Source organism: Trachinotus anak, unplaced genomic scaffold (assembly GCF_046630095.1).
Source record: "Trachinotus anak isolate AG129_WGS33_773 ecotype Australia unplaced genomic scaffold, CSIRO_AGI_Tana_v1 ptg000008l, whole genome shotgun sequence".
Lineage (NCBI taxonomy): Eukaryota > Metazoa > Chordata > Actinopteri > Carangiformes > Carangidae > Trachinotus > Trachinotus anak.
The window spans coordinates 10516147-10533853 of NW_027273859.1; the positions used below are offsets into that span (position 1 = coordinate 10516147).

The window sequence follows — 17707 nt, forward strand, 5'->3', positions numbered from 1 at the left end:
CATTTATCATGATAAAAATCGATTTAGATAATAAATTATTGATTATTGTCCCTTATAATACAAAGTCATATAATGTTGATTTTGTCAAGTTTATCGTGTCAAAACTGCCAAAAACTAAATAATTTGTTTTGGACTGCAACCACGGAAATTGCAATTGTCACTTCAGGACTTGTACAGAAAGTTATCGCGATATTACCTAAAACAGTCTGCCAAGCACCAAGAGGAGCCGGGATGAGAGGAGAGACAGCAAAATATCTCGGTTGTTCTGTGCCAGTCTTAAGAAAGATCAAGCTTTAACACACACTTTATCGTATCGGTTGTATTAGGAACCTACAGCCCCAAGCCTATTAGATGTCAGACGTGATTTCCTGATTGTACGTAAAGTGAGATTTGGAAGAACGCGGCCACAAAAGCCAAATTGTATGTGTGAAGTGCTAACTGTTAGCTGACAGGCTAGCTAGCATAGCCATTGAAGCAATGGCGTTGAAAAGAATTCAGAAGGTGAGTGTATATTTCTTTCATGTACCAGCCATACCTTATAGTAGAGACTTTTTTTTGAGTGTGGAGCCCTTTGTGAAGGTGTTACCAGTGTTTAGCCGTTTCTGTAGCTCGACTTAGCCTTGCTTGCTTTTCGTGCTCCTTTTTAAAATAATGCACAGACAAAAGGCGAGCTAACCACCGGTGGCCCGGTTGGTGCATTGCTACAGTAACGCTGGCTACCAGCAACCACTCAGACAGTCATTGTTTTGACAGCTACGTTTTTTATTGTGTGTGACATTTAGTTTTTCCTCCTGACATGTAGCTTAGGACTTTATCAACACTTTGGTAAAGGTTGCTAATGTTAACCAAACAAGTCGTTTCGCAGTGCAGCCGTAGGCTAGCGGTTATTTAGCAAAGGTTAGTATGTGCTTTGGTCCTTGGTTTGATTGGTTGACATGCACAGGATTTGTTGTTAAATTCTTTGCTTGTCAGTTGTCTTTATCGGTGTGGTTGGTCACTTAACGCATAGATGATGATGTGTTTAGTCTCTGAATGACAGCTGCTTGCTGGTTGCCAAAATTGAACCCTAGTGTCAGTGTTGCCATATATGGAATGGCAAATGGGGCACTGGAGCAGGCCACGGTGTGTATTTATATAACAGAATAGACAGGCTTCCTTTCAAGAGATATTAAATAACGGGCTTAATATCTGTTTCACCATCTGTCGTTTTACTGTCTGTGATCATTGTTATTTCATGAATAGTAAGTAATGGGATATAGTTATAGCGTTTACCTTCGTTTCTGACACAATAAACCGAATTTAACGCACTAGTTTATTTTATTTATTTATTTTATTGCCTTGATTATTTCTGTTGCCCGTATTTGTTTCTTTCTAGTGAGCTCTGTAAACTTCATAGTCAGTATCCTTGGTAAAACTGAACTGATGACTAAATTGTTGATGAAACCAGCTGTCTGAGAACCACCATTTACATGTCAACAGTCTTAGGTCATGACTGTGAAGCAAACATGGCTGCCACTGAAAGACTGTTAGTAATTACACCCTGTCTCAAATTTAGGGTTGAACCCCCCACAAAGTTATGTCAGTCCACCTAATATAGAGCCAAAGATTACATGGATTAAGCTCCAGACACGGTCTCTGTTGCAATGCTGTACTTTGTGTTTTCAATCCTGCAAGAATTTATTTCATTCATTCATGTTCCATCATTTTGACATACACTGCTTTGGCCTAATGATCAGGTTCTAACATCAGCATATTTCCCCCAGTACCAACATGTACATAATATTAATAGACTTCAAACAACCACTTTTTGTAGAAGCAATTAAAAATGTATGGGACAAAGAGTAAAGTTGTTACAATACTGCAACTGACCAGTAAAATCAAACTGGATTCATTATGTGATTGTCTTACTTGTAGGAACTATCAGACCTGCAGAGGGACCCACCTGCCCAGTGCTCTGCTGGACCAGTTGGAGATGATTGTAAGTTGTTAGAAAATTGCTGCATTAGTGCACGCCAGAACAAAATTATATCTTATTGCTATGTATAATTATATTTTAAAGATAGTATGGCATTGTGTGCCAGATATAAATACTAAAGTCATTATCAATCCTTTTTTTTTCCTCAGTGTTTCACTGGCAGGCAACAATAATGGGTCCGGTAAGTGACACTGTATCTTAACCCAATTGAAATATGCAACAAAAACAATGAAATTGCTGTCAACAACTTATCTTGTTTCTATTTATATTTCGATAGAGTGACAGCCCATATCAGAGTGGAGTGTTTTTCCTCACCATTCACTTCCCGACAGATTACCCATTCAAACCACCCAAAGTAAGTAAGGGTCTTCCTTGTGTGCATCATAATGAAGAATTTATATATCTTGACTCACTGAAACTCACTTATCATAATTTGTATTTCATTTTACTGTGGTCAATGTAATTGGCTTCTCTGAAAAATAGTAACATTCTTTTCCTGGTTTATCACAGGTTGCATTCACAACAAAAATTTACCACCCTAATATCAACAGCAATGGAAGTATTTGTCTGGATATACTGAGATCACAATGGTCACCTGCACTTACAGTATCAAAAGGTAAGGGATAAGATGAGATGTATACTAGTGTGTTGACATTTTTATTTTTTAAACAGTTACAGTACTAGGGACCTGACTCTGTCACAAGTAAATGCAATGCAGACATTACTGGTATAATGCTCTGGTATTGCTGCTTTACAGTTCACAGCAGTCGTAGCAGGTTTGTATCGTTTGAAAAAGTGATACACATTCGCAAGTGTTGTGTTTTAAATGTAAGAAGACAAGTCATGTCAAAGCTAAATAAATCCACCATCAAATGAAGCTCTGAAATACTTTTCAGTTTAATATTATATTTTAAATGGATACATTAAAATAATACTATGTATATTTGATGATATACATGGTGTGTTATATTCTTAAAACACAAATATACCATATCTGTTATATTTTAGGGTATTTGGTCATGTATCTATTGCTATCTTAGTTTTACTATCATGATTATCTAAAATGTCCAAGTCACACATGGCTGTGTTGGTTGGAGTAGGTCTGTCTAAAATAAGAATAAAATAAAAAACAAATGGCCTCTACATCTGCAGGCCATAGCCTTCTCATTGTCCTCTCAATGTAATCTTTAATGTTCTTATTCATTCTTCCACAGTATTATTGTCAATCTGCTCTCTTCTTTGTGATCCAAACCCGGATGACCCACTGGTACCGGAGATTGCCCATACATACAAGGCTGACAGGGAAAAGTGAGTGTAAAACGTGATTGTACTGACTCAGTATTTTTGGAGATAATATTCCTTAGTTTGCAAGTTCCCCTGAAACTTTTTTCCAAACTTTGCATGTGTTTTACAGGTACAACAAATTAGCAAGAGAATGGACACAGAAGTATGCAATGTGAGAATGCCAGGGAGATCAAAATACAAATGAGAACAAAAGAAACACATTTGATTTGTAACTTGAGGCAAATGAGCAACAGAGCGGAAAAAAAAACTAGACAACAGCCCATCTTTTGAAGAAGGAAGCGATACAATGAGGTACAGTGCCACCTGGCTTTCCATGTGCTGAGCTGCTACCATGTGCTGTCCTTCATGACTTGTATGGATCTGCTGAGCAGGACCTGATGGGCTCCTTAGAGCACTCCCATATGGAATACCGGAATCTCTTCACAGCCCATACCACCACACTCAGACTTTAAACTGTTTCTCCTGCTATTGTGATCGTCACTATCATTGTTGCTATTCATGCGCATCATTTTCACTGTCAAAGAGTCATATCATTGTGCTACTCAGAAGCAAAATGTTTAATTGATTTAGGAGATTGGCTCTCCCTTCATTTCAGAAGGTACTGTCTGTATCCCACTGGATGTCTTGTTATTACTGTATTTCCATGTATTTAGTGGCCTTTCTGTGTTATTATTTTCAAACGGTATATGTGCAATTGAGGCAGAATGTTCCCTGTTCAACACAAAATGGTGCAGTGCCATTACCAGCAGCTGATCTGTTGGCACATACTGTCTCTACCCCGGAACAATGTGAAAGATGTAAAGAAGGATTGGTCTCTATCACCCAATGCATTTGAAACTGCAACAGTATTTAGTGGTTTTGAAGACACTAGAGAGCTGCTATTGAGAGCTAGCTGGCCCTCGCCTCACTGTTGTGGAGCTCCATAGGGCAAATGTCAACAACCATTTTTCTCACATGCTGTCACCCATGGCTGGTGTCCATAGTGCGCAAAATACTGCTGTTGTATGACTTGTTCCTTGTTGTGTAGCTATGAACAGAGCTACTCTTTGGCATATAGCTAAGCTTTGTGCCTCTTCCTCAGTATAGTTACTCAGGTATCAAACCAAATCATCAGCCTTTACATGCAGTGACCCATGGTGAGAAAAATGACCTGGGCCCATATCATCAGGCTTCAAAAAAATAGTACTGATCTACATTCACTGGTTTGTTCCATAACAAAAAAAAAAGAGGCAAAATGATCAAAGAGAGATCAGCACTCCTGAGTTTTTTTTATGCATATAGGCCCTGATGGTCTGTGTTGCCGTTTTGTCACAGAGAGGGTTTTTCCCCTCATTATCCCTCTCCAGTTCTTTTACTCACCATTTCCATTTATTCTTGACATAACACTTTCGATGTGAGCAGTGGTTACATGACGCTGTTAAACATGTACATGCTACTGTTACAGCTGGTGTCACTTACACTCAAAAGGGGAACTTGACAACAGGATTGACATATTGCAGAACCAAGTAATAATTTGAAGTCATGTGCATCTAGTTACTTGAGGTGAATAAATACAGTAACTTGCCACGACAGTTTCACCCGCTTTAATATCGGGTGATGTGAAGTTTGTCAGCATTTCTTAATGTTCATATTCATGATCAAGTCTGCAAAGACTTGTTTTAGTTTTGGGATTTAATAATCCACCGTGACAGTAAAACAGTTTGTCTGGGTGATACATTTGTGACCTTTTGTATTGTATCTCTGAAAGCTTTAGTTTTAGTTTTTGTTTTTTTTTTTTTCATTCATGTCATCAGAATTGAACATGATTGTGATGTGTCATAATGTAATATTAGTTTTACTATAACCCATTGTGACTGTTGGATAAAGTAGTTAGGAAATGCTATGATTTTTTATTTTTAAATCATGGCTCATAATGTGCTGATGCTGCCAATATAAAGGGAATTATTTGATGTTCAAAAGGGGAAGAAAATTTGCTATTGAGGCATTACTGAATGGATTTATCCAGAAAGGTTAATAGTAAAGCATGAAAATTTTAGAAGCTTTGATTGTAGAATTAACACCATGGTTTAGGCACCAATTATAGGATTTTATCATTGTTAGCTGCTGTAGAGAAAATGGTCAAAACAAGTTGTCCTGAAATACAGTATATACTAAAAGGTTTTGACAATATATCCTCTAAATGCAGTGAAAGTATTTTTGCTGCCAGAATGCATTTGAAAATAACTTGTGTGTAATAGTACTAGTTCAGACTTTGTGTGCATTGTCGTTTCTTCATCTGGCTATTTATTTATTTGAAAGCAGAGTATCTTCCAGTTGTTTGATTGAATGCAGCCTCAATTCATCATGTCAGTGATGCTACATTGACTTCCTTTGTCCAGTGTGCTCAATAGAGTTTATATAGGCAGCTTGGCATGCTTTGCACTCTGGAGAACCTTCTCACAGCCATTTGCCGGATATCAGGGATTTCGTTACAATTCATCTGCCTAACACCTCTGACTAAAATTTTAGCCTTAACCCTCATTTTGTATATATAGAGAGAACGTGTCATAAACTGTTAAATTTGCTATCAGGGCTGTATCCCCCAAATGGGTGATTCATTTCATCAGTAGACATGGAAACCTGCTTGAACAGTACCATTATTTTTTGTTTTTTTTTTGTTGAAAATTTAAGCCTGGCTTTCTCTGAATGCAGGACCAGCTTTCATGCATCTTAAAATTGGAATATGTGTGCTTGAACTGCCACCATGAACGTCCACATGACCTCACATAGCCTACACAAGATAACTATTGACCTTGTCATACCATATGAATAAAGTTCATCTTGGTTTACCGTTGTCTGCAGTCATTATTTTTTGTGCCTGTATTATAAGATGCAGTAACAGCAACAGGAGCAGCTGTGGCTGTATATAAGAAGGAGGCGTTCCTGTTTGGGTGCATCTAAATAACCAAAAAATAATTATGGACATATTTCTACAAATACTGCAGCTGAACCTGTTTACCACATTCGATCATAAAAGCATTGTAAAAAGTTACCCTTGGCATACGACACATCATAGCTGGAAGCGATGGACTCTAGGGTACGTTTGATTCAATCACCTCTCCTGCGAGGTTGTTGCGGTGCAGACAACACAATCTTTGTCTAGACCGACCTTTAATCTTATCTCACGAACCTAAAATGAGAATGTGTCGCGGATTAACAATTATTCGCAAATCGGATTGCAAGGTTTCATAGCCAAGATTAGACAAATTTAAAACGCAAACTAGCTCCGCGCCTGCGGACCGTCACGCTTCTCCCTCTGTAAGCTACCCTGGCTGAGATGTAGCCCCAAGCTAAACGAGCTTCCTGCACAGCCGAAAGTCAGCATCATCGCCACTCCTCCCAGTAGGAAGGGCGCATCCCGGATAGCTAGCTGGCTAGCTGTACTCGGCTTAACGATGGCAGTTAACCTCAGCAAAAATGGCCCTGCATTAACAGCTGCATATAAAGAAGTGGTAGATGAAAAATCCAAGACCAACTGGTAAGGAGCAGCATTTTTAAAACAGTGTTAGCCCTGTGTAGGAGGCATTACACTAGCTGCAGTGTTTGCTAGCACTGAGCCAGTCGCCAAGTAGTTAAGTTAACGTTTATCTAACGTTAACGTAACGTTAGATAAACTTTCCCTTTGACCCAATGGCACATTGTTAACTACAACAGACTTTTTACTTGCTAAATTGGCGATAGTGTTAGCCAAAGTCATCTTTGTTTACATGGGCGTGTAGCTTTCTCACATTAATTGCCAGTCTGATGTGTACTAGTGTTAAAGATGAGCTAACTGATTAGCTTGTGACATGGGTAGTTAGTGAACTAACGGGCTGAGCACTTACCCTTGTTTTGCACGCATTTTCTCTATCTTTTGAATAGCTCGTCTGGCATGAATGAATACGTTTCTAGCTACCTCGCATACTTCCTGGTAAGACATCAGAAGTTAAATATGACCTATATGTGAGAGTCAAATCAAGGAACTTCCTCTTTGCCTTGCCTGACGTTGGAGGGTTACTGTACTGTAACTTGCTCCTTGAGCTTCAAATTAAACTTGCTGGTGACAGCTGCAGTGTTTAATGATGACCTGAATTAATTAATCCCAAGGAGCAATTGCCAAGGGAGTCCTGCTGGCTCCATGTTCACTCTGAAAGTATCTCTCTTCTGAGTGTTTGACATGTTTCACTCAGCATTGGACGGCCACCACCCATGAACCGAACAACTTGCTGTCATTGTTCTTCTTTTTTTTATCTGAATTGGTGCAGAAGTTACTTTTTTTTTTTTTTTTTTTTTTTTTTAATCTGAAATAGTGTTGACTGACAAAACTAAAGATGATAACGTAGAATAAAGAAGTGATCTTGCAGTGACTAGTTTCAATGTGAGCAAGTTCCACTTACCCAGTAGTGAAAGGATGATACCGTATCCCATGTTTTAATCAGAAGCAAATGCTATTGTAAAGCCACTGAACCCCACGCAGTGAGATTGTGCTCCAATGTTTGGCCTGAAACTGACATCCTGAGTCGAGATTCAATTGTTACTGGAATATGTAGGTGTTTATCATGTTAGTTATAATGTATCACATGACCAGATGGCAGCTAGATCTTATTTGTTCTGTATATCAACAGGTCAAATGACCATTCTTCAATCATTCTAAATGCATTCATGGTTTTCTACGAAATAGGAACTAAAGGCCGTAGATATATTTGTAATCATAATGAAAAAGCCCTCTCTTTGGCATTAACTAGCTCTATCTCCTGATAGTCAGACATGACTATGACTATGACTATAACAATAAAAGTTCCAAAATGGCGTACAGTAATTGATAGACTAACCTAAACGACTTACTGTAGAACGTATCTAAGTCTGTCACATATTAAACCACTCTGTTAGCGGATGTCACCATCATATTTTGATTAATATGATTATCTGGTATTTTCTTAACCCATATCTAACTCAAAAAAAGCTATTTGGCCTACCCAATCATCAAGTGGAAGTCCTGTATGTCCACTTGAAGAGAACAGAAGCAGAGACTTTTTCACTTCTTCCTCCATGCTAATTAAAATGACGCAGGACTGCTGGGGCATTTTCTGCTGGAAATGGCCCAGCATTGATTCAGTCTGTGGAGGTCTGCTAATCCCTGGTTATTTTCATTGGGCATCTAACAGTAAAGGAAATTCAGTGAAGTCTCTACTTGTGCAGGGACATGCAAGGTGGTAAGACTACTGGATTAAAACTACAGCGATACACTAGTATATTTACACTACTCTACTTCAGCTGTTAAGTGTATCTTGTGTGAAAAGGGCTTAAACTAGGTTTACAAAACATCTGCTGTTTGGTTTAGTGTGAATTGATGCATATCAACGCTGGAGCAAACTCCTCTGTCTTTCTGTGTGATCTGTTTTAAGGAAGTATTTTAATATCCTTAATCTGGTGTTTCCTCCAGGGCCTTGTTCACCTATGAGGGAAACAGTAATGACATCCGCCTGGCAGAAAAAGGGGGTGAGTGGATGTTGTGAAAAAGTTTTTATGATATCAACACAATATTATCAGATGTGTGCTGGAATTTCATTGTCAGCATACAGCTGCAGTTCTGGAATATCAGCACAAAAGGATTGCTAGCCTCTGCTGCCTCACCCCCATCATTTGTAAGAGGAAAGAAATGTCCACAGTTACACAACCAACCACAGTAACCATTTGACTTTTCCACAATGTTTATGTATCAGATGGAGGACTGGAGGAGTTGGTTGAGGAACTCAACAGTGGAAAAGTGATGTACGCTTTCTGCCGGGTCGAGGATCCAAATTCTGGCCTGCCTAAATATGTCCTCATCAACTGGGTCAGTGATTCTGTAAACTAGTATTCATTCGTTTGTCTGCTTTGTTGTGGCCATTGTTGAGCTTGTAGAGTCTTTGTGTTTCAGACTGGGGAAGGAGTGAATGACGCCAGGAAAGGACTCTGTGCAAATCATGTCAGCTCCATGGCCAATTTTCTTAAGGTAACACTCCTCTCATTTTTGAGTCTAATTTAAATATGCATTTAAATTTCCACTGCAGTCTGTTTATGTTATGTTATTTGTGTGCTGAATTGCATATTAATAACGACTTTGAGTAGGACTCAAAATAAAATAAAAAATACAGTTTTCTGCAGGCAATGCTGGAATAATACAGTAGCTTTGTGAGTTGAGTCAATGTCTTTTATATCATACCAGCAGACAGCGCATGTAAACAAACCACTGGGTGGTGCATGCATGAACCAAGATACCAACAGTAGGTGTTTCCCTGTTTGTATGTGTATTAAAAGGAACTTTTATTTCCTGTTTTCCAGGGGGCCCATGTTACGATAAACGCCAGAGCTGACGAGGATGTGGAACCTGAAGCAATCATGCAAAAAGTGGCTAAAGCTTCAGGAGCAAACTACAGTTTCCACAAAGAAGCCTCCAGCCGCTTCCAGGACAGCGGTCCTCAGGGTCCTGTGGTATGTGCTCCTGTTTGCTTGTCTTGGTTGGTAGAGAGATAAGCACTTGGCCAGATCATAACTAGGCTCCTTAATCTCAAAACGTGGCTACATTTGAAATGTCTGAGTGTTTGTTTTGTTTCACACTAAGCATTTCTACCATTGAAAACAATTTTTCAGACACTTTGAAGCATAAAAATGTGAAATTGCCGGCCTGCTAGGACGACTTAAATACACAGAATTTAGACAGTTTTTTCTTTCCTTTTTTCTATCTTATGCTCTCTTTATGAGAGAAAGCAACAAATGGATCTTATCTGAACAACTCGCACCACAAACAAAACATAAAGCACATAATATAAGATAAGATATGTTTATTAGTCCCACAGTGGGGAAATTCACAGTGTTACAGCAGCAAAGTGGCAGTACAGAGAACAGAAAGCTGCAAAGAAACTGCAATAACAGATATTTAAGAAAGATAAATAATAAGAATATAATAATATACAAATTATATATAGTGTACAAAAATTACATATTTACAAGAATATGCTACTGTGTCAACTGTCTATATGGTAGGACATTAGTTACCTTTCCAATCAGATTGGTCAGTTTTAAGTAAGATGTAGTCATCAGACTTTTGTAAACTGCTGTATTTTTTCTAATTACTTAAAACTATGTTGTCATGTTTACACAATCACATCAAATGGCCTTTTCCTTCCCGTAGGGCTCTGTGTACCAGAAGACCAACGCTATGTCAGAAATCAGGAAGACCAATAAAGACAACTTCTGGGCACAGGCAGAGGTAGGCTTGTGAACTTGAATGAAGCTAATGCCGACTTTAGCTTCACCTCTGAAACTGTGTGAAGAGAACCTGAAACTGCTCTAAAAAAGCTAACCACCTGAAAAATGTGTTTTTTATGTAAGACGATTTTGAATAATTGACTCATTGAGATTTCAGGAACTCCTCAAAAATATTGCAAAAGTTTGCACTTTAGAAGCATTTCACACACATTTCCATTTACCTAAAATACTGTTGAAATACTAGCCAGGCAGTTTTTATCCATCAACAATCTAACCTGAGTCAGCAACAGCATGATGATGTTTCTGCTCACCAGCACACCTGTCACAGATACACCTAGAGAGTGGTGCTCATTGTCCTGCAGTTTTTTAGATAAACTGTTGTGAAGTCAGTTTTTTAAAAACAATAATATTTGCAAAATGCTAAACCAAAGCTGACCTTGCTGGTGTGCTGGGCTTTTAGAAAGAAGAGGAGAAACGCCGGCAGGAGGAGCGGCGCAAGGCAGAGGAGGAGCGGCAGAAGCTGGAGAGAGAGAGGAAAGACAGAGAGGCCAAGGAGGCAGCGCTGAGGGACAAAAGGGACAAGGAGAGGGCCTCTCAAATCGAGCAACAAAAGTAGGTAGCAACTGAAGAAAAGTGCTCACTGGTCGAGACTGGTTTGCAGTAGCATCGGTTCAAAGGTTCATATTACATTTCCTCTGTCTTCTAAATGGCCTTTTGTCTAATAGGAAGTACCAGCAGCAGCAGGAAGCTGAGAGTAGAGAGCAGGAGAAACAACGATGGGTGAGTGTCTCACTGTCTCATTGTCTGACAAGATCACACTTTGAGTAAATGGGGTTTCAACTGTGAACTAACTCAACAGAGACATAAGGAACTGATGCAAGTGAGGTGAGAGTGAATGTGAAGATTACTTTCGTATTGACTGTTACCAGCTTTTCTATTATTGTGTTGATAGTTAAATAAGTTTCAGTAGTGCAGGCATCTTGTAAACACTTAAGTGAGGAAGATAGCCAGTGTCAGTAGTGTCAACATTGATATCAACATCATCAGGAGGAGCAGGAGGAGAACCAGGCAGCCCAGAAGAAAGCAGTCAGGAGAGGTGAATCAGTGGAGAAGGCCAATGTGAGTTCCCCTTTCTGAAAGAGATCTCTTCTGGCCAAACTGCTTTCATTTTTCCTGCCTATCTGAAGACAACCGTTTGTCTCTGTGTAATCGGATGAACCGTTTGAAGCTTAATGTAACACACCTGTCTTCTTCTCGGCGTCTTTCCATAACAAACATAATACACAATTAAACTTCTCACCTCTTCTTTCTCTCAGCAACACTTGCCATCACATTATTAATAACCTGTGGCCATCGAATACTTACTGTGCATATTATTTGTTTTCTTTTTTTGTAGGAGGCAGCCTCTCTCATCTCTCAGCGTGCTGTGAATCCCAGAGAGATGTTCAAGCAGAGAGAGAGGGGAATCGCTCCCAGTGACTCGGACGCCCCCTCTGCTGCCCCTGCTAGTCCCCAGCCAGGTATCACCCAAGCGTGAACAGTGATCTCATCATATAAATCTAGTTGCTTTAAATGTCACAGCCCTTCCTGCATTACTGCAAGCCCTCTCTTAGCCTCTTCTCAGGTAGTGGTAGGTATAAAACGGGTTATTTCTCTAGAGGAGACTGCTGTCTCCCAGCGCCATCCTTTTTCAGAGCTTGTAACTGTCCATCAGACTGTCTAGTTGTCTCATAGTCATACTTAACACTGTGTCTCCATCATGGCGTCTTCTCTTTTTCTGCTCAATCTGTCTACTCTGTTTTTTCTCTCTCGTCCATATTCTGCATGTTTTGGGGGTTCCATGTGTGTCTCTGCTCAGGGCGTCTGCAAAGCCCTTTTCTGTCTAAGCAAGCATATGAATCTGAGCGAGCCAGCTCACCTCAGCGTCAAGCTTCGCCGGTGCCAGCAGGCACCGCCTCTCCTGTCCGCGCCACAGGTGTGAGCTTCACACAAACACACACATACACATATCCACAAAGAAAGCATACACTGGGTGACAGTCTCCTACTTGGCTATAAGCGCCTTGTTTCATTTTCTCATTGCTGCTCTTGTGTGTCATCATCTTCTTAATCCATATAATCATTATAATCAATTTCATCATGAGTCATACTTCCATTCAGCGTACTTTCTGTTTTTCTATGAAACGTAGAGATAGATTATTGCCTCATTTCTTCTCGAGTGAGAAGAATTACTGTGGTGGTTGGTTTTCAGCCTGTGTGGACTTGTGATTGTGTTCCTCTGTGAATATGCATGTCTGTGCTTGTGTTTTGGGGGATAAGAGCCTGATGTGGATGATGGACAGTCCAGGTGTGAGTATGATGAGCAGGAGGCGGCCCCCAAGGAGCAGAAAGGTGGGGCCCATTTCACGTAGCACCAGCCTCAGTGTTAACATCAGCTTTCCAATCCTCCCATCTGCTTCTTATGAAAATGCTTCTGCAGTTCGATACAAGAACAAACCATATTATTCCCTCCAGCCAAACTGTGCTGTCAGAATCAGCTGCTGCTGCTGCCACCTGCTGGTGGATAGATGGCTCAGCTCAGACACAACCCTACTGACGTTAATCTCTCTTTTCAGAGGAGGCGCCGGCTGCCAACTCCTACGTCCAGGAGACGGCTTATGAAGAGCCTGCTCAGGTGGTTGTTTACTTACATTTACCAGGAGAGTTTTCTTCCATCATATGAATCTGTTCTGAAACGTAACTTGACATCATTTCTCTCACAGGTGGAGGAGAGTAACGCGTATGAGGTGACTGTTGAGGAGACCCCAGACAGAGGCATCTGTGCCAGAGCCTTATATGACTACCAGGCTGGTAAGTTAGATATTTATTTATTTCATCACTGTACCATAGCAGCAATTAACTGATATGGTGTCAGACAAATTACTCAAAGCATCGAAAGGCAGTTTAACACCCCGTTTTAGCTTGGACGTTCCCCTTTCACAGCCTCAAAAAAAATGCATTTAAATCCAGGCTCATGAAAAACCCCGCGACCCACAAAAAACCCCCACAACCTTCAAAACACTCCCACCCCCCTAACAGCCCTGACCATTGCCCCTGACTATCTGAACCTACATGTTTTTAGCAGGTTTCAGTCATGCTAGTGCCTATGCTACATTTGCCGCGTCTCATTTTATCATCCGCATCAGCTGGTACCGGCTCACCCTTGACTCGCCTGTCTTTTTATACTGGGCAACAGTGAGGTGAAGCTTCAGCAGATGCAGCAGGGGCAGTGGAGAGTGACAGAAAAGGGGATGTGTGAGTGGTAGGAAGGATGAAAATTTGTCCCAAAACTGTAACACTATTCAACATTGCAACTAGTAGAAGTAGCTCCTGTCGGTTTGTCACAGGTTTTATGGTCAAGAGGACAGAATAGCTTTCCTGTGTTATCAAGTAACTGCATATATATGACGTTAAAGTGGCAATCTCAAAGATTCCATATAAGTAAGTGTCCTTTAAGTGTGTATCACAGAATGATGTAACACAATAGTGATTAAGCCTATGGCCCACTAATGAAATGAGATAGAAGTCCTTGCATGTCAGAGTTAGATGTCTGGTATGACTCAAGCGTGCAAAATTCCAAGGAACACGAGTCACAAACACAAAGTTAGTGACGTGTGTTTGATTGGGCAGATGTAACACACAAGTGTAGTTCAAAAACTGATCTGTGTCTACCATTGCCAAAGGTGACGAAACAGAGATCTTTGAGATTACTACTTATAAAAAAACATATATGTTGTGTTACTCTTTAAGTCATTGGTTGTTTGCATTGTTTTCTCGGTAGTTAGACTTTGTTTACATTTCAAAAATGTTATGTTTGAAAATGTACATTATAGTTGAATTTTACTGATTTTTCTCCTGCAGCTGATGACACAGAGATCTCATTCGATCCTGACGATATCATCACCGGGATCGAGATGATAGATGAGGGCTGGTGGCGAGGCTACAGTCCAGACGGTCATTTTGGAATGTTCCCAGCCAATTACGTGGAGCTTATCTAGCCCAGCGCGAACACCACCAATACCACCGCCACCACCCCCGCACCCCCACCCACACAGATCAACACACTGGCAGCCTCAGAGGACTTCTGCAGTAAGACAACACATAGCAAAGTCAGTCCTCACACACAAGTGATCAGGCTGATCAGGCTGAAATGGAGCGAATGAGCCTCCACATCACGGACCAACGAACAGATGGTAATCGTGGGCCAGAAGCTTTTGAAATCTCTCCACATTTTGAGAAAGCAATTCCATTAAATTATTGATGTAAGCAACTGATGGCATAGTTTAGGGAAGACCAATAGACTGACCAAAACTCCCTCCCACTCCCCCCCAAAATAAATCTCTTTACCTATAGATGTGATGCAGTACAATATCCGCCTTTGTTAAGTCTTAAAGTCAATAATAGCACTTCTAGTTCACATTCCTTACAAAGTGACTTCAGTTCTATTTCAGGTATTATTTTGTCGTTACTTGTAGCAAATGCTCCTGTACATTTCAGGAAAAAAAAAAAAAAAAAATCAAAGATGGTGGTACCAGCTACAGTGTAATCCTTTGCCTTGTTTTTGCCTTTCTTTACCGGCAGACTGAATTTCCTTTTTTTTTTTTTTTTTTTTTTTTTTTAAAATGTGATTGAACTTACAACCTGTGTGGACCTTTCAGACCTTGTTTTAGTACTGATCTGACTGTGGTTGAAGTGAATATTTAAAAAAAGAAGATCTTGTTTGCTGTGCTCCAGATGGTCGACTTGTTAGTGGGGAATGCATACTGTAAATGGTTAAGTTCCCTTTAACTGTGAGAATATAACGGTTTGTTTTCATTTCAGTTCCTTCCTCATATGAACCAAATCATTTCAACATATATAACTTTTCAGGGACAAGCTGAAAAGGAAAAAGACATAAGTCAGCATTATTTTTCATGAGATTGGATTTTGCTGCTCTAAGCGTTGGGTGCATAACAGATCTCGAAGAGTCATATGTGATATCATGGTGCCATAATGAGGGGAAGTGAATACACCCTGACAAAAGCGCTAGGTGACATTTTAATTGAACATTTGACAGCAAGTTGCAAGTTCACTGTTTTTTTTAATCATGGAACAGAATTCTTGCTCTTTTAAAGCTTGGAGGTCAGTAGACAAAAGGAAAAAGAACCCATCATGAATAAAAAAGAAAGCGCATCATGTATCCACTTCATTATTCATGTTGTTTTCCAGAGTCTATTATAATGCACATTCCTCATAATAAAATAAATAAACAAGCGGTGTTTTTATATCTGTCCAAAGAGGTCAAGCGTGACACTGGCTGCATACGTTTTAGAAAAAGCTTGAAATAACGTAGAAAGCCTTGAGGGATTTTCAGAGGTCTAACAGGAACTCAGACGTATACACAAACTCAGTGTGTGCTCTACAATCAGTTTCCTGGAATGAGGCAACAGCTGGGGAATTCACCTCTAATGCATGGGTTTCATTTTCACACGAAAGATCAGATTTCTACCTTTCCCACATCCTTCAGTTACATCTTAGTTCGGCTGAATGAGAAATGATGCGGCTGACAAATTATTGACTTAATTAATTTATTATTACAAAATAATGTACATACAAACTGTGTTTCCAGTTAACTTGAGTCCGCTTCCTCCACTAAACTAGTTTAGTCTTTTTCACAGTTTAAACTGGGGTACTGCCCCATCCCCACCCACTCACTATCTACATGTATAGATTCCATATCCATGATAGGAAATGTTAAAATTGATTTCTTCTGCTGAACTGATTTTCCTCTGCTGAATATTGTTTAAGAGCAAACATCAATTAAGCTTTGAAATTTACGGGTCTCGGTGTATGTTCAGTGAACATTTATTACATTAATTCTTGAAATAAGATATAATGTTTTTCAAATTATAGTCAGGATGGTGCATTTACTGACAGTATGCTACATTAAATTCTGGCCACATTTGCTGTCTCAGATTGTATCATATTTGAACTGAAATTGCTTTCAAATTTAATTTAATATTAGCGTTTCATGATGAGTCAAACTGTTATCTGGGCTTAGTTTCAGGATAATTTCCACGTCCACCTACAACATCTAGAAACTGTAAAGGTAAAAATATTAACACCCACTCTGCCCTAAATGATTGCAGATGGATCTCTGTAAGTTTACGTCTCTCCCTAAAACAACAAGGTGCATCATTAAACGCATTTATTCTGGAAAAACTCATTTTGTAACACCGAGAATGACCGTTTCTCTGCATGACTGGAATCTCATTTGCCAGTTGAAACATTTGCAGATTGTTCCCAGGATAGTGACTCACTTCAGACAGGAAATCTTTTCTGTGCTGGATTCACAATATTTTCTCCAGTACGTTCTCATTTACATTGTGCTGCCCTCACCTCAACCTCGTATGTTTATGTCAGTGAAAGTCTGAAATGAATAGCTGGGGATTTTCAGAGTCTTACAACCCATGTTTTTGCTCATCATCCCCACATTTGTTGCTGGCCGCAGGAGATAGAATTGCTCACAAGAGTTCTGCAAAACATATTGTCACAATTAAATGGAATTAAAATATATTTCTTATAAAGCCTTGTGTGTGACATGAGCTGTAAATATGTGATCATAGAAGTTCAAATGCACCACTCATCTGATCTATGCAAATGAGTGTTTTTTTAATTTCTGCTAGAGTTTTCTTACTCTTGCTTCATTGAGTCTCACCGTGTCTACATGTGTCTAATCCAATCTGTTCACATTCACAAGGGGGTTGTTTATGAACATTACGAACATTTTCGTGTTCATATTTGCATGACAGTTTAATATAATTTCTTCCATTTTTGCAGACAGTGTTGTTGATCATTTCGACAATCAAAAATTCTCAAAAAGCAAAACCAAAACTTTCTTTGTATCTGTCAAACAAAAGAGAAAAAAAAAATCCCTCTGAGATTTGGACAGTTTGTAGATATTTGGTTATTTTGACATTTAAATGTTAATCATTTTGAAATGTCATACTCTATCCGCAACAGATGGAGGAATAGGGCATCCCCTTTTCAAACAGATCAAAAACATGCGGAGGAAATGTGGATAGTGCCGAGTGCAGTTTCATCGCTCGTCATTGTTTTTGTCTTGAGATGTGTATAGTTT

General features: G+C 39.6%; 2 protein-coding genes across 8 annotated transcripts; both read left to right on the forward strand.

The window, feature by feature from the left end:
• Window positions 1-211: 211 nt before the first annotated feature.
• ube2d4 (ubiquitin conjugating enzyme E2 D4) lies at window positions 212-6113 on the forward strand. 2 transcript variants are annotated; one of them, XM_071482507.1, is made up of 7 exons: window positions 212-501; window positions 1915-1978; window positions 2125-2156; window positions 2253-2330; window positions 2486-2591; window positions 3190-3283; window positions 3390-6113. In XM_071482507.1, the coding sequence occupies exons 1-7, from the start codon at window positions 478-480 to the stop codon at window positions 3433-3435; spliced, it is 444 nt and encodes a 147-aa protein (XP_071338608.1). In that variant the 5' UTR covers window positions 212-477; the 3' UTR covers window positions 3436-6113. The 2 variants fall into 2 exon arrangements, with proteins under 2 accessions (XP_071338608.1, XP_071338609.1); XM_071482508.1 differs by lacking the exon at window positions 212-501 and adding an exon at window positions 907-1122 and having other exon boundaries at window positions 3390-6109.
• Window positions 6114-6620: 507 nt separating this feature from the next.
• On the forward strand, window positions 6621-15839 carry dbnlb (drebrin-like b). Of its 6 annotated transcripts, XM_071482501.1 has the most exons (15): window positions 6621-6797; window positions 8742-8797; window positions 9022-9134; window positions 9219-9293; window positions 9623-9772; window positions 10473-10550; window positions 11010-11161; window positions 11275-11329; window positions 11597-11668; window positions 11946-12069; window positions 12408-12524; window positions 12868-12939; window positions 13164-13222; window positions 13311-13398; window positions 14449-14702. In XM_071482501.1, exons 1-15 carry the CDS (start codon window positions 6715-6717, stop codon window positions 14583-14585), a joined length of 1431 nt encoding a protein of 476 aa, XP_071338602.1. In that variant the 5' UTR covers window positions 6621-6714; the 3' UTR covers window positions 14586-14702. The 6 variants fall into 6 exon arrangements, with proteins under 6 accessions (XP_071338602.1, XP_071338597.1, XP_071338601.1 ...); XM_071482496.1 differs by lacking the exon at window positions 11597-11668 and having other exon boundaries at window positions 6623-6797; XM_071482497.1 differs by lacking the exon at window positions 12408-12524 and having other exon boundaries at window positions 6628-6797; window positions 14449-15839.
• Window positions 15840-17707: the final 1868 nt, after the last annotated feature.

Bases quoted from the DNA above. Each gene is read 5' to 3' on its own strand.
- ube2d4 (XM_071482508.1), top strand. From the start codon at position 1,033: ATGACAGCTGCTTGCTGGTTGCCAAAATTGAACCCTAGTGTCAGTGTT. The intron at 1,979-2,124 runs GTAAGTTGTTAG...TTTTTTCCTCAG, and splicing joins TGGACCAGTTGGAGATGATT to TGTTTCACTGGCAGGCAACA. The intron at 2,331-2,485 runs GTAAGTAAGGGT...GGTTTATCACAG, and splicing joins ACCCATTCAAACCACCCAAA to GTTGCATTCACAACAAAAAT.
- dbnlb (XM_071482501.1), top strand. From the start codon at position 6,715: ATGGCAGTTAACCTCAGCAAAAATGGCCCTGCATTAACAGCTGCATAT. The intron at 12,525-12,867 runs GTGTGAGCTTCA...TTGGGGGATAAG, and splicing joins CTCTCCTGTCCGCGCCACAG to AGCCTGATGTGGATGATGGA. The intron at 12,940-13,163 runs GTGGGGCCCATT...CTCTCTTTTCAG, and splicing joins GGCCCCCAAGGAGCAGAAAG to AGGAGGCGCCGGCTGCCAAC.